Genomic DNA, 14,360 nt, shown 5'->3' with positions numbered 1-14,360 from the left:
CCATCCAGTGTGCATGTCCCCCCATCCACCGCTCACCGTCCAGTGTGTGCCCCCTCTTCCACTCCTCTTGTCCAGTGGTGCCACCTTCCTGTACCTTCCATAGATGCCAGCATCCCTGTCCCTGGGTGGTCTCCGATCCTGGCTGCTCCATCTGTAGAGTGAATAAATGTCAAGTTTCTAACCCTAGACTTACCTTCCCTTGAACCTGCCTGCCCCCTGCCCCAGGTATTGCTCTGTATCTCTCTTCTCCTTCACAGCCAGTTTTCTCCAGAAGCCACATATACTTGTTGTCTCCTGTCCCCAAACTGCTCCTCAGCCTGGGGCAGGCTAGCTCCATCCATATCTAAAACAAATTGCTCCCACCAGGGCCACCAGTGGTTTCCAGGGTATTCCTTCCAGTGAACACATGACCAGTCCCTCTCTAACCTCAAATGGCATTTGATTTTTCTGTTCCCTCCTCCATGACGCTCAATTCCCCAGGGCTTTAGGACAACATTTCTTGGTTCTTCCCTCAGTTCTCAGGCTGTACCTGTTCTATCTTTAATGCCCCCCCTCCCAAAACACACGTACCACACCAAATGTGGGTACTTCTAAAGGCTGTGTCCTTAATCTCTTTGCCTTCTGCACCTATCTCCTTGGGACATCATCATGCCCCACCACTGCTGTCATACCCCACACTTAGCCATCTCTCTTGACTGGGTCATCTCACAAGCCCCACCCACTGCTCATCGCTCTAGGCATCTAGTCCCTCCTCACCTGCCCACCTATCCATCCATTCACCTACAGACTTTCCACTTGTCCATCCTTCTATCCATGTACACCCCACCACACCCATTGTCTGTTCATCATCAGAGTAAACACTTACTTAGCACTTACTAGAACACTGTGTTTTATGCACACTGGTTCACTTAAGGTTTTAGTAATCCTGTTGAGGTAATACTATTAGTACCTCTCTATTACAGATGAGGAAACAGGTAAAGAGGTAAAATGACTTGCCCAAGGTCACACAGCTGCCTTACCTGTCTTCTGGTAAGACATCAGGCCAGCCAACTGCCCAGGCCTGGCCAAAGGGGGCTTTCTGCAGAGCAAATATCACCCTATGTCCCTCCGGTTGATCCGCAGTAGGCTCTTCATTGCCTTGGGTTCCTGTGGACCGGCTTCAGATTTTTCCTACTTCATCTGGGGACATCTGTCTCCGTTTCACTCTTACCTGGGTGTACCAGAATTTGCTATTCTGCACTTGCCCTCACTCTGCCCAGATGGCCTGTCCCTCAGCCTAGCCCAGTGCCAGGACTGACCACCACAGGTCCAGATCTCAGTGCTTGCCCTGCAGGATGTGAGCCTCTTGGTGGAGATTCCTCCTGGACCCTCCTATGCTCAGTCCATGAGTGAGTGAGAGGGGTTGATCTTTAGTTTTCTTGCCCTGGCCTGCTGCTCAACACCAACATGTTGGCTGAGGTGTCGGATTCCCAGGGTTCTCACCCCTTGTGGTCCTGGGCACATGATTCAGTCCTTGAAACCTCAGGGTCCTGATCCATAACTTGAGGACTATCTAGTGCCTGCCTTCAAGGCTATTCTGAGGCTGACCCAGTGGGCTGTACTCACAGGCTGAGGACAGGCAACATCTCCTGATATTGTTGGTAGACACAGGTTCTGCATCTTGAATCTGGCTCACAGTAAATGTTTGAGAAATGCTTGCTACTATTTGTTGGGCAGAAGGGCCCACCTCACCTTGGCTGATAACAGAACAGATTCCCCATTTCATCCCAGACAAGTGACTTGTCTTCACCCTAAGTTAGAATCTGGCATGCCAAATCTGCATCTTCTAGGAGCACAAGCTTTTCCCATGGAGTTCTCTTCTGCCTCACACGTGGGCTTATGGGTGCTCAGCAGGTGTTTATATGCTACACAGTAAATGCAGTGGGGAGGAAACCCAGAATGAACTCGGCACAAATTTCTGTGTCCAGTGGTGGGGGTGGAAGCAGACCTAAAAATGATGATGATGAATGATGATCTCAGCCTCCTTACTGGGATGCTTCTAGGTGCTCAGCCCTGTGCTGTAGGCTTTAAATGGCTCCAGCTCTGGCAGCCCCCCAACAGGGGCCAGCATTTCTCCTGAGATTAGGAAACTGACATGCCAAGAGGTTAAGGATCAGACAGTAACTGCTAATGCTGGAGTTCAAACCTCAGTCTTCCCATGAAAGCCCACCTTTGCTGTGCCCGGGGTACAAGAGCTGTCATGCAGGACAAGATGTAAACAGTGCAGTGTGGGAGGCCTGAGCTGACCACCTCAGTGGCTAAAGGAGGGGGTGGCTGGGAACAGGCCATCTACACTTTAGTAAGTTCATAAAAATGTGACCAAGCACAGAGTGAAGCCACGAATCAGTGTAGATTTCCAAGGCACTCTACCAGAGACCTGTGTGTGTCAACATGGAAGGGCCATTCATCCACTCTCCTGGGACTGGGTAACACTTGCAGCCTAAGAACACACCTATATGGCATAGATGTCCATACCGTGTCCACAAGGACACTTGGGAGGTCTTGCCGGGTTCTAGCCAGGCAGCAGGACAGTGAGGGCCCTGAGCATTCCAGCCCCACTCTTGCACAGACCCTAATGCTTGCACATTGAGGCAGGCAGAATGGGTATCGTTTTAAGACTATGTTACCCATGAGATAATGGAGTTTCAGAGGGGCTCAGGGCCTGGCCTGGGGTCACACAGCCAATAGGGAGTAAAACTAAAACATGCATCAGGTGCTTAGTCTAAAATTCCATTTTAATTCTTCCTCCTTCCTTTTCACCCAACCTTACTGAAATTCAGCCACTAAGGTTACAACAGTGACCAGGCAGGGTCTCCCAGTCAGTCCATTTGGGTCTCTGGGATGGAGCATCTCGGGGCTTATCTTTTCACAGAGCACCTTCTCACCTGGGCACCAGCTCTCTTTGTGCCAGATGCATGGCTCAAGTGGCCACAGTCCTGCTGCCCCTTTGACTATAGTCATTGTATCACTCCTCCCTTCCTCCCATCTCTGGTTGCCACCAGGGAGCTCCCAGCAACATCTGCTTGTTCCACTGTTGTGATGTGGCCTTGCTCAGTCTTGGGTGGAAGCCCTGCACCAGCCACCTACCTCTTCTCGGCAGTTCTGTCTTCACGACTGGGGATCCTTCTTTGGGCCCTCTCAGTGTGGTGGGGCTTGGGCAGGTCTTGGCCCCAACCCGGTATACCTGTCAGAGTTTGGGTCCTTTCTCAGTCTGTTGGTGGAGCCCTCCTCTACCTTGTATCTGAACTAATACCTTTCCCCAAGTCTTCCCAAGAGCCCTCCCAACCCAGCACCAGGCTTGGGGTACAGAGCCTGGGTGTCCAGAGAGGAGCCCAGGCTGGGGGCCTTGCTCAGATTCTATGCCCTGGGCTCCGCGCCTCCTCTTTTGCTCTCCAACCCCAGCCTCCATGCCCTCCTTGACCCCGTCCTCCCAGTCTGGTTGGCGCTTCCCGCCAATTTCTAAGGGGTTGTCTTTGCAACCCTTGCATCTGGGACCATGGCTGCTCTCTGCAGAGGGCGGGCGCTAGAGTCTGCAAGGGCCTGGTCTCACTGGATCCCCTCTATCCACAGGGGAGGATGAAAAGCTGGCGTCCCTGCTGGAGGGACGCTTCCCGAGGAGCACATCAATGCAAGATCCAGTGCGCGAGGGCCGTGGCATCCCGCCCCCGCCGCAGACCGCGCCGCCACCCCCCCCTGCTCCCTACTACTTCGACTCCGGGCCGCCCCCCGCCTTCTCGCCGCCGCCCCCTCCAGGCCGCGCCTACGACACGGTGCGCTCCAGCTTCAAACCCGGCCTGGAAGCGCGCCTGGGCGCTGGGGCCGCAGGCCTGTATGATTCCGGCTCGCCCCTGGGTCCACTGCCCTACCCCGAGCGGCAGAAGCGTGCGCGTTCCATGATCATCCTGCAGGATTCTGCGCCAGAGGTGGGCGACGTCCCCCGGCCCCCTCCCGCAGCCACCCCACCAGAGCGTCCCAAGCGTCGGCCTCGGCCGCCGGGTCCCGACAGTCCCTACGCCAACCTGGGCGCCTTCAGCGCCAGCATCTTCGCGCCTTCCAAGCCTCAGCGCCGCAAGAGCCCGCTGGTGAAGCAGCTGCAGGTGGAAGATGCTCAGGAGCGCGCAGCCCTGGCTGTGGGCAGCCCTGGCCCAGTCGGCGGCAGCTTCGCCCGCGAGCCCTCCCCGACGCACCGTGGACCTCGGCCAAGCGGTCTCGACTACGGCCCTGCGGACAGCCCCGGCCTCACGTTTGGTGGCCCAGGTCCAGGCAAGGACCGGCGGCTGGAGGAGCGGCGCCGCTCCACCGTGTTCCTCTCGGTGGGAGCCATCGAGGGCAGCCCTCCTAGTGCGGAACTGCCCTCCCTGCAGCCCTCCCGCTCCATCGATGAGCGCCTTCTGGGGACCGGCCCCACCACTGGCCGTGACCTGCTCCTGCCCTCCCCCGTCTCTGCTCTGAAGCCGTTGGTCAGCGGCCCAAGCCTTGGGCCTTCAGGCTCCACCTTCATCCACCCGCTCACCGGCAAACCTCTGGACCCCAGCTCCCCCCTGGCCCTCGCCCTGGCTGCCCGTGAACGGGCTCTGGCCTCCCAGGCGCCCTCCCGGTCCCCTACGCCAGTGCACAGCCCTGACGCTGACCGCCCTGGGCCTCTGTTTGTGGATGTACAGGCCCGCGACTCTGAGCGAGGGGCCCTGGCCTCCCCAGCCTTCTCCCCAAGGAGCCCAGCCTGGGTTCCTGTGCCTGCTCGCAGGGAGCCGGAGAAAGCACCCCGGGAGGAGCGTAAGTCGCCGGAGGACAAGAAGTCCATGATCCTCAGCGTCCTGGACACGTCCCTGCAGCGGCCAGCTGGCCTCATCGTCGTGCACGCCACCAGCAATGGGCAGGAGCCCAGCAGTCTGGGGGCTGAAGAGGAGCGTCCGGGCACCCCAGAGCTGGCCCCGGCCCCCACACAGTCAGCAGTGGTGGCGGAGCCCCTGGCCAGTCCCCGGGCCCAGCCCCCTGGCAGCACCCCGCCAACAGACCCTGGGCCCGGCCAGGGCAGCTCGGAGGAGGAGCCAGAGCTGGTATTTGCTGTGAACTTGCCGCCTGCCCAGCTGTCCTCCAGTGATGAGGAGACCAGGGAGGAGCTGGCCCGCATTGGGCTGGTGCCACCTCCTGAAGAGTTTGCCAACGGTGTCCTGCTGGCCACCCCACTTCCTGGCCCAGGTCCCTCGCCCACCACGGTGCCAGGCCCGGCCTCAGGGAAGCCGAGCAGCCAGCCACCCCCTGCCCCTGAGTCTGCGGCTGACTCAGGGGTGGAGGAGGCTGACACACGCAGCTCTAGCGACCCCCACCTGGAGACCACGAGCACTATCTCCACGGTGTCCAGCATGTCCACCCTGAGCTCGGAGAGTGGGGAGCTCACCGACACTCACACCTCCTTCGCCGATGGACACACTTTTCTACTCGAGAAGCCACCAGTGCCTCCCAAGCCCAAGCTCAAGTCCCCGCTGGGGAAGGGGCCGGTGACCTTCAGGGACCCGCTGCTGAAGCAGTCCTCGGACAGTGAGCTCATGGCCCAGCAGCACCATGCCGCCTCTGCTGGGCTGGCCTCCGCTGCTGGACCTGCTCGCCCTCGCTACCTCTTCCAGAGAAGGTCCAAGCTGTGGGGGGACCCCGTGGAGAGCCGGGGGCTCCCTGGGCCCGAAGATGACAAACCAACTGTGATCAGTGAGCTCAGCTCCCGCCTGCAGCAGCTGAACAAAGACACACGCTCCTTGGGGGAAGAGCCGGTTGGTGGCCTGGGCGGTCTGCTGGACCCTGCCAAGAAGTCGCCCATCGCGGCAGCTCGGTGAGCAGGGCAGTGTGGGGAGGGTCCTGTCCCATGTCCATGGCCCCATGTGTTCTTCCTCTTGTGCATCCACAGTTTCCTCTGTTCTTCCTCCACAGTCCATTCTATCCCATTCCTTACCTGTCCATGGCATCCCTCCCTGTCCACTTCTGTCCTTTTTATTCGCCCTTGCTGTCTGTCTGAGACAGAAGTCTCTCTCAGGGATCTGAAATATCAGGGCTGCTGTTCTCTCCATCCCTGTTGGTGCTGGGAATGGGAGCTGGGCACCCATGAGAGACCCAGGCAGGGCATGAGCACCTCCCAACCCTCCTGGAGACTCCCTGCCTCGGGTTCATGTGGGCTCTCACTCTTTTGCTCCTGACCAAAGCTGCTTCTACTATTAAGGGTTGTTCTGTGGTCCATTCTGGAGTTGCCCCCCCCACCCTGCCCACCTCGTGGCGATGTGGCTGGTGCCACCATTCCTGTAGCTGCCTCCTGCCTTGCTTCCTTTTGAGGCTTAGAGTACACGGACTCCTTTTCCTTTGGGGGCCCACCACCAACTTCCTGTTTTCTGTCTCTCAGCTCTGCCTCAGTGTCCCTTAAACACAGATTCCAGTGTATGATTTTCAAAGTGCATTTAGAAGCCATTCTTTGGTGGAGGTCACACCACCTCTGCACCCTCCATCTGCCCTCTCGCTTTTTCCATACCTTCCCTGTCTGTCTGTCTGTCTTCTCTTCCCACCTCCTAGCAGGGTGGGGACTTGAGCAGGGTGTAGGGGCTGAGCAAGGGGCTGGGGTGCTGTTCTGGTAGAGCTGCCAGAGCCCCTGGGCTGATCCCTTGGATATTTCCTCGAGGACCCCATTCCCAAGGCTCTGCTCCTGAAGGGGATCCCCCTCGGGCCTGTGGGCTCCATGGATACATAGGAGAACTGGTTCCTGCCCACGGTGCTGGTCTGAGGCAGAGCTGGTCATCCCCTGGCTGGCCCTTGTCTGCCCTCTTCAAGCTGCCTTTGCCTTCTTTGCCCCTTAGGCCCTCCTCACTCTTCTGGCTTTGTCGGGGAGTGTGTGGGGTGCCACCGACTGGCTCCTCCTTCTTGCTCCCTGAAGACTGACCTAGTGGGCCCTTTCCTGTCGTCATTGGAAGGCACAGTTCACAAAGCAGTGAAGGGTTCAGGTCTTACAAAGGCTTGTCTGATTTACCTTCTTCCAGTTAAGGACTCAAAAGATAAGTTGGGGCTTGGGAAGCTCATGGTGCCTCTCCTAGGTAGTCCAGGAATGTTGTCCTTCAGCTTCTGTCATCTCAGGGGCTTGCTCTGGGGCCCTCTCCCCTTTTTGCCTCTTCCAACTCCCAGCTGAATGTGAAAGCCCGCTGTCCAGCAAGGCAATGCTGAAAGTGCCCTGAGAGTAGGCATGGGTATGTCCAGGGGTGTCTGTTTGGGATGAGCAGCCCGGATCCTAGGCCTCTGCAGGACCTGACCCCCTGAGGGTGGGGGTTCCCTGACCCACCCTCGACCAGCCCCCATCTTCATCTCTGCTTCTCCTCCCTTGCCCGGCCCTCCATTCCTCTGTGTCCCAATGAACATCAAAGCCATTTAAAGTGGGCAGCACAGGGCCTGGTACAGTGTAGGCCCGCAATAAACATTTGCTGAACAGATGAAAGAACTAAGCTAAATGCAAGCACTGTCTTTTGTGATTTGAAATCTAGGGAGGTGGCTTAAGATAAATACCACCGAAGGACAGACGCATGATTCAGATTTACTGGTTGCCGAACCCCATGATTAGGCTCAGGTGAGCCCGAGTCGTGTCATTTGCTCTGCTGGCTCCCACGGGCAGCTGGGCATCCTCAGCATTTCTCCTCTGTCAGGGAAAGGGTCTCTTGTTCCATGGCCCTGGGTTGCACCAGGACACTGTGTTTGTTTTCTTTTTTGGATGTGGGATGGGGAAGGGTGGGACCCACAGTAGCAAACTTTACATCCCATCTATTCCACAGGTCCACTGGAAAATGAGCCTCTTTCACTCAGTAGTTCTTGCAAAACTCCAGCCTCTGACTGGCTTCATGTGGGTCCCCTGCTTTCCTGAGTGAATCACTGGGGTCAGGGAGATGTAAGGCTGCCATTGGCTAGGCCTGAGTCATCTCTCTCCTAGGAGCCAGGGCATGGGGTCACCCCACCTAGCAAACAGGTGCTGAGAGTGAGGGAGGGTGGTTCTTCAGAGGAGAATCAGGTACTGTTACCAGGGTTCCAGATGCCAGATGACCTAAAACACATGTCCCCTGTGACATGGCCCTTCCCAACTTCAGCAGCTTGCTTAATTCCCTGCCATCAGCTTGGAGTCAGAGGACCCTGGATTTCAACTCTCAGCTAGCTCCATCTGGGCTCTGTAGTCTTGGACCAGCCCCTTCTGTGAACGTCAGCCCTTCCCGTGTGAGATGATGAGGGTGACACACAGCATCACCTTGAAGCACTGAGCTCAGGCCTACAGCATGGTGGGTTCTCACTATGTGTGCACTCAGCCAGGCCCTTTGTGGGAAATAAGAGTGCCAGATACCAGGGGCGCCTGGGTGGCTCAGTTGTTTGGCATCCAACTCTTGACTTCAGCTCAGGTCATGATCTCGGGGTTGTGAGATCGAGCCCTGTGTCGGATGCTGCGTTCAGTGGGGAGTCTGCTGGAGATTCTCCCTCTGCCCCTTCCCCGACTCTCTCTCTCTCTCTCAAATAAATAATTTTTTTTAAAAAAAGAATGCCAGATATTGCACTAGAAAACATCAGGTCATATTATTTCACCTCTACAGCCATTCTGTTAGATGGACAATAGTATAATCTCCATTTTCCAGCAATAAAACTAAGGTTCTGTTGCAGCCAGCAAGTGGTGGTTATCTGTCTGGCCCCAGCCCCAGTCTCTGTTCACTGTAACCCGGAGCCTCTATTGTTAAACCCCTTCTGGTGACAGACACTGGGTTTCTGTGCAGTAATCCCCTCTCATAGAAATGCACACTTGCTCATCTGTTAGGCAATACCTGTATTTATGTCTTGTGTATCACAAATAGCACATGTATTCTGAAGTCACCCATCCTTGAGTCCTCACAGTGCTACCTGATCAGTCCGGCCTCACTGAGCCATCCCTCTGCCCTGCCTTCGCATTTCCGCTTCCCTCTGCACTCCTTTCTGCTCCCATTCATACTTCCTTTCTCCCTCTGTGCTGCCCCTCCTGCCCTCAGACCTGAGTGGGCCCAGGCAGGGGGCTGGGCAGGGGATGCTGTGGCCACATGCAGTTGGCCCTCCATGTGGCTGGCGGGGGCTGTGGTGCCTACCCAGGCTGCTGGGCAGCTCTTGTTCCGCAGCTTGCTGTGGCTAGAATCCAGCGCTCACCTCTCATTTCATGATGAACTGCTAGGGATACTGCCTCGTAGAGGAATGTTCCAAGGCCTGACACTGGGGTGGGGCTGCCTCCTCCCCAGGACCATTCCTGGCATAATATCCTTGGCCACCTGGGGGGCCACACCTCTGAGCCTTGCCCCTGGTCTCTGGGTTCCCTTGGTTTCACCTGCAGGCCTGTCCCTCTCTTCACCTGATGGACATCACAGGAGAGCAAACACCCCCTTCTGCTCACTTCCCCACTGACAGCCCTGATGCCCTGTAGCCCCAAGACACTCTGCCGCCTAAGCTCTTCTCGGGCAACGGAAGCTGCCCTGTGTGCCACAGATTTGAAGCTCAGGAACTTGAAATGATTGGCTCTTCTGTACTGCGGCTTTTTCTGGGTGGAGGGTCCAGGACCTCTGGCTTTTTGGAACGTCGATCCCAGACCATCCACCTGTTGTACGCTTCCAGTTTTGGGTCTAGCCCTGGTTATAGACAGAACATTGGTCTTCTCAGAGCCCCACCGTGGTCTTTGAGGCCCACATGTGCACCCAACTCCATTTGTCTTCCACACTCCACAGGTGGATTGGAATCCTGCATGTGGTCTGAAGTCCATGGTGGCTCTGAGCACCACAGGGACACTGAGTTCCACTGTGGCTCCCAGTTTTACATCTGTCTGACCCGCACATCAGGTTTTACTGGAAAAGGTTCATGGAGACATAGCTTTGGAAATACAAAGTGAAGGGGTATCTGTCCTGCACACTTCTTACCCCTCTGATGTGCTTTGTGCCTTGGCCTCACACCTGTCAGGTCTCAGCTCCTTCGGTAGATCACTAATTAGTGTCTTGCAGAAGACACACTCTCCTACGATGGGGGTAGAAACCCTGCTCTGGTGACCTTTTGTGGGCCCTGTTCGGCTAACACGTTTGGCAGGGATCTGGATACAACCCTGTGTGACTGCAGGTGTTTCAAGGCCAGCTGGGCTTCTTCTGGGACTTGGGCTGACACTTGTTGTGTGACGGCCGGTGCAGGGGCACTGGGGCCAGGATATGCTTTGTCCTCGCAGGTCCCACGAAGCTCGGTCACATGCTTCAGGAGCCCTGAACTCTGCTGGGAGAGCAGGAGGGGCTCACAGATGAGGGGATGTAGGGACATCTGGAGTGTGTTGAGGTCAGAGCTGTGAGTGGATATGGGCAGTGAGAAGGCAAAAGGCTGGAGATGCCATGACCAGAGAGTGCGCTTCGAAGCTTACAAGTTGTATCTAGTTTTGTGCTGCTGTTGAGCATTCTCTCTCTGAATGGGGCTCCCAGACTGTAAACGCCCCCAGGCCCAGACCTGCCCTGCATGAGTGCAGTGGCAGGAGGCCCGAGACAGAGGCCAGGACCAGAGCTTGGGCTTCTTCTCGTCTCTTGGCACCAATGGGCCAACAAGCAGTCAGGCCTGGGAGAGACATGTCAAATTATTTTTGTTTGATGATATTTTTTTTCAGTGTAAGCTGTATTCCTGGCTTTGTGCTAAGTACTAGGAGTCAAAGAGGGCAGTTAGGAAATGAGGTGAGAGGTCCTGAGTGAGACCGTGAAATGACTGGACCCTGAGGTGGCTGGGGGGATAGAGGATGAGGACCTTGGTTAATGCTAGGAGCCCTCCAGGTGAAAAGAAGGAGGAGCTGATGGTGGCTCCCAGGTCCCTGGTGTGGGGAGGACTAGGGGAAGGGAGAGCATGTTTGGCGGCCCTTGTAGAGGTCTGGAGCTCAGAGGAGATTAGCTGGGCCTCACATGCAGCATTTTTGCACCCATCAGCCATAGCCAAGGGTGGGAGTAGACCACACGGCCCAGGAGAAAGTGGGAACCAAAAGGAGAACCCACAAAACCCATCTGGGAAGGAAGGGGTGGAGGAAGGTCAGCAAGGGGTCCTGCTACTGCCTTGGTAACTGCAGGTGTGTGTGTGTGTGTGTGTGTATGGGGTGTGTGTGTGTATGGGGGGGGATCAGAGGCTGAAGAGTCACGAGGCAGCGAGACAGTACCACATTCAGACGTTGGTGGAAGAGACGTCCGGGGCCATGGAGCCTTGCTGAGCCATCTGGAGGAGGCTGCCGACAGCATTCAGGGGTGCCTGGTGAGGTACCGTTTGTTAGAGGGTGGGTAGCCCAGAAGCCCTCTGGAGGCTGGCGGGTGCTGTGATGTGGCCATGCCATGACTGGGGCCTGGCTGGGGAGGTGGTCAGACAGCTGACAGCGGCGATGGACAGTGACGGGTGTGCAGAAAGGCGTGGAAACTTGGCCATGGATGCTGCTGGGATTCCTGCCCAGGGGACGATGTGAGCAGTTCCCTTTTCCCCAAAAGGAAGGGGAGGGGCAGGCACCTGGGCCATGGGGACCTCTCCACACCCTGCTGTGTCCTGGGGCCTTGAGAGTGCACAGACTTCCTTAGGCTCTTCTTCTAGGCCTCCTGCGTGTCCAGCATGCCTGAGCACCCTTAGGACTGGCTCTCTCTCCCCACTCCCAGCCCAGTGGAACTGGCACTTAAGTGCCTCACTCACGGCACCTCCTGGCATCAGCCATATTCTCTGGCAGGTGCTCATCTCCTTGCACCCAGCTCCTCTCCTCAGGAGCTGCTAGAGCCAGCTCACCCCTCTGCCAGGCAGGAAGGCTCCAGCACTGGCCAGAAAGGCCTCCTGGAACCCAGACCCTGCTCTGGGCTCAGGCCAAGCCTCTCTATTGCACTACCCAGCACCCACCCTGTTCTCTCTGCCTTCACAGCTTGGCTGTGGTCCTGCCAACTTTTCAATATGCTTCTGTCACACCCGAGGCTCCAGGCACACCCACATGGTTCCACTGGAACTTGGCCCTTGGGGCAGGGCTAGGCAGGATTCCCTCCTGAGATGCAGGGCCTTAGGCTAAGGTCACTGTGTGAGGGCCGCAGTGGGGCTATCTGGGCACCATTCCCTCAGCATCTTACCCAGCATTGCCCCCGCCTCCCTCTCCCTAGCAATCACCACCACCTGGGCACCCACCAGGCCCCTGCAACATTCCCTTGGGTATCCTCCCCCTCTCCCTTCACTGCTGCCCTACTTTGCCCCAAAGCCCAGGTGGTGCCAGGGAGGACAGGTGTGGTGGGAGCAGGGAGGGTTTCTTCTGGTTGGTGCCTTTTCCCTGAGCCCACCCCAGGTGTCCTTAGGAGCTCCTCTCCATTGGGGGTTGGGTCGGGGGGAGGCCTGGTCTAGTCTCTTCAAGAGGCTCTGCTGTGGGTCTGAGTGATTGGGAGGAGGCATCAGGGACAGAGGCTGAGGAGAGAAGCCAGGGGAAGGTGAGGGAAGTTGGGAAATTGGAACCGAGGTTGAGTGGGAGAGACAGACCGAGCTGGATCTCCAGGGAGAGGCTGACCTTGCGCAGGTGGGAGAAGAAAAGACAAAACCTACACTTAGGGGAGGAAGGATGCTGAAGGTGCCCTGTGCTGTATGGGACTGGCACCAGTTAGGATAGCACAGAGGGGGATGGGGGAACCCAGAGGAGGGTCCTTAGCCCAGCTTAGGCAGGGGCAGGGAGAGGGAGGTGGGATGGCAGCTGGAGAGAGGTCGAGTGGACCGCAGAGAGTGTAAGGGGACGTGAAGTGTCACCAAGTGCCAAGTGTCTGCTGAGCACTTGCCTCATAGTGTTCCAAGTAAAGCCAGTGGATGGGCACCACTCTGATCTGCCCATCACAAACGAGAAACTAGGTCACACAAGCAGACCAGGAGTCTACCCAGATCTACCCAAGTCTGGCCTGCAATTCCCTCTCCCCAGCGGCTCCAGGTTGGCTCCCTTCCATCGCACCTGAGCTCCTCCCCCAGTGGGTGTCTGGCCAGGGAGAGCTGTACCTGGCTGCCACACTGTAGTTGTGACTGTGGGCCATGTGCCTGCCGCGTGGGCCTGGGCTGCTAACACTCTCTCTCATTGCTCTCTCCTGCCCATCTGCATGTGGCTGTTCTGTCTAGCTGCGCGGTGGTCCCGAGCGCCGGCTGTGTAAGTGAGCATGCCCATCCCATGCCTCTCACGGCCACCCTGCTCTCTGCTCTGCTTGGCTTCGTGGGGCTTCTGTCCCACTGACAGCCCCCTGAGGCTTCCCCTGGGCACAACTGGGGATAAGAACGGAAAGGAGTGGGGGTGGGATGAGGGAGTGGGTCTTCTCTGGAGGTCCTCCCAGGTCGGCCTCCCGCTGTGGCCGGGCTGGAGAGGGGCTGCAGGTCTGGGGTCCTGTCAGGTGATGCTGGGTAGTGAGGCACCATCTGTGCGTGTGTGTGTGTGTGCGTGCGCGCGCGCGCACGTGCTGCTGCCTCTGTCACGAGCAGTCCCCTGTCCTTCCTGCCGCTCCGCTGCATGTCTGTGGCACGTGTGGGCGCTCCTGCGGCTGTAGCGCGCTGTCCTGCGCAGGGGGGCCGGGTGTCATGGGCGTGCGCTGCCTCACACCTGTCCTGCGCATGCAGCTGCTCTGCGTGGGCATGAATGCGGCCTGGTGTCCGTCTCTGACTCATGGGCTTGGTCAGTCTGTGCAGCCACCAGCCTTTACCACCACTCAGCCATCCCTGAAGCCCGCCCAGGTTTCTCTGGGTTTCCTCAGGAGAGCAGAGCTGTGTGTGGGAGTGGTGAGGGGCAGTGCCAGAGTCTTACCCTCCAGGGCATGGGTGGATGGGGCAGTGCCCAGAGCCAGTGTCGGAGGCTGTCAGGGATGGGGCAGTCTTCCCTTTGCCGAGAAAGGCTGCGTTTCCTCTGGTGGGCTGCTCTTGGAGGCCCCATGGGGCGAAGGGGGCCACTGGTTTTACCTTCTCCCCCAGCAGGGCCCTGGCTCTGACCCTGGGGGCCAAACAAAATGGCCGCCGTAATCCTCGGAGCCCACCCGTCTTTCTTCCGGTGGCCCTAAGGCTACCCAGCCCCCAGGCTCCGCCCCCAGCGTCCTCCCGGCCATCGGCCGCGCTCCCCTCCGCCTGTCCCTGCGTCTCCTGGCGCCCACCCACCCTCCAGCCCCAGTACCCAACCCCAGGCTCCGCCCCCAGCGTCCTGCTGGCCACCGCCCCGCTCCCCTCCGCCTGTCCCCGTGTCTCCTGGCGCCCACCCACCCTCCAGCCCCAGTACCCAACCCCAGGCTCCGCCCCCAGCGTCCTGCTGGCCACCGGCCCCGCTCCCCTCC

The 14,360-nt window shown here is 57.9% G+C and overlaps 1 protein-coding gene across 5 annotated transcripts in view; it reads left to right on the top strand.

Annotated features, from left to right (window-relative positions):
* The window catches only part of SHANK3 (SH3 and multiple ankyrin repeat domains 3), a 52,361-nt gene that overhangs the window by 35,413 nt on the left and 2,588 nt on the right, over nucleotides 1-14,360 (top strand). Inside the window, exons 21-22 of one of the 5 annotated variants that reach the window (XM_064590390.1) lie at nucleotides 3,610-5,863; nucleotides 13,171-13,198. In XM_064590390.1, coding sequence (XP_064446460.1) covers nucleotides 3,610-5,863; nucleotides 13,171-13,198 — 2,282 coding nt within the window. Of the gene's footprint in view, nucleotides 1-3,609; nucleotides 5,864-7,547; nucleotides 8,553-9,391; nucleotides 14,240-14,360 lie in introns of those variants that run through there. The other 4 variants (XM_045872218.3, XM_045872220.3, XM_045872221.3 and 1 more) reach the window with 4 other exon arrangements.

The sequence above is a fragment of the Mirounga angustirostris genome, unplaced genomic scaffold (genome assembly GCF_029215605.1).
Source record: "Mirounga angustirostris isolate CCGP_5_RB_7025 unplaced genomic scaffold, mMirAng1.0.hap1 SCAF_5, whole genome shotgun sequence".
Taxonomy (NCBI): Eukaryota; Metazoa; Chordata; class Mammalia; order Carnivora; family Phocidae; genus Mirounga; species Mirounga angustirostris.
The sequence above is the reverse complement of the archived record's forward strand: the minus strand, read 5'-3'. Positions and strand labels throughout refer to the sequence as shown.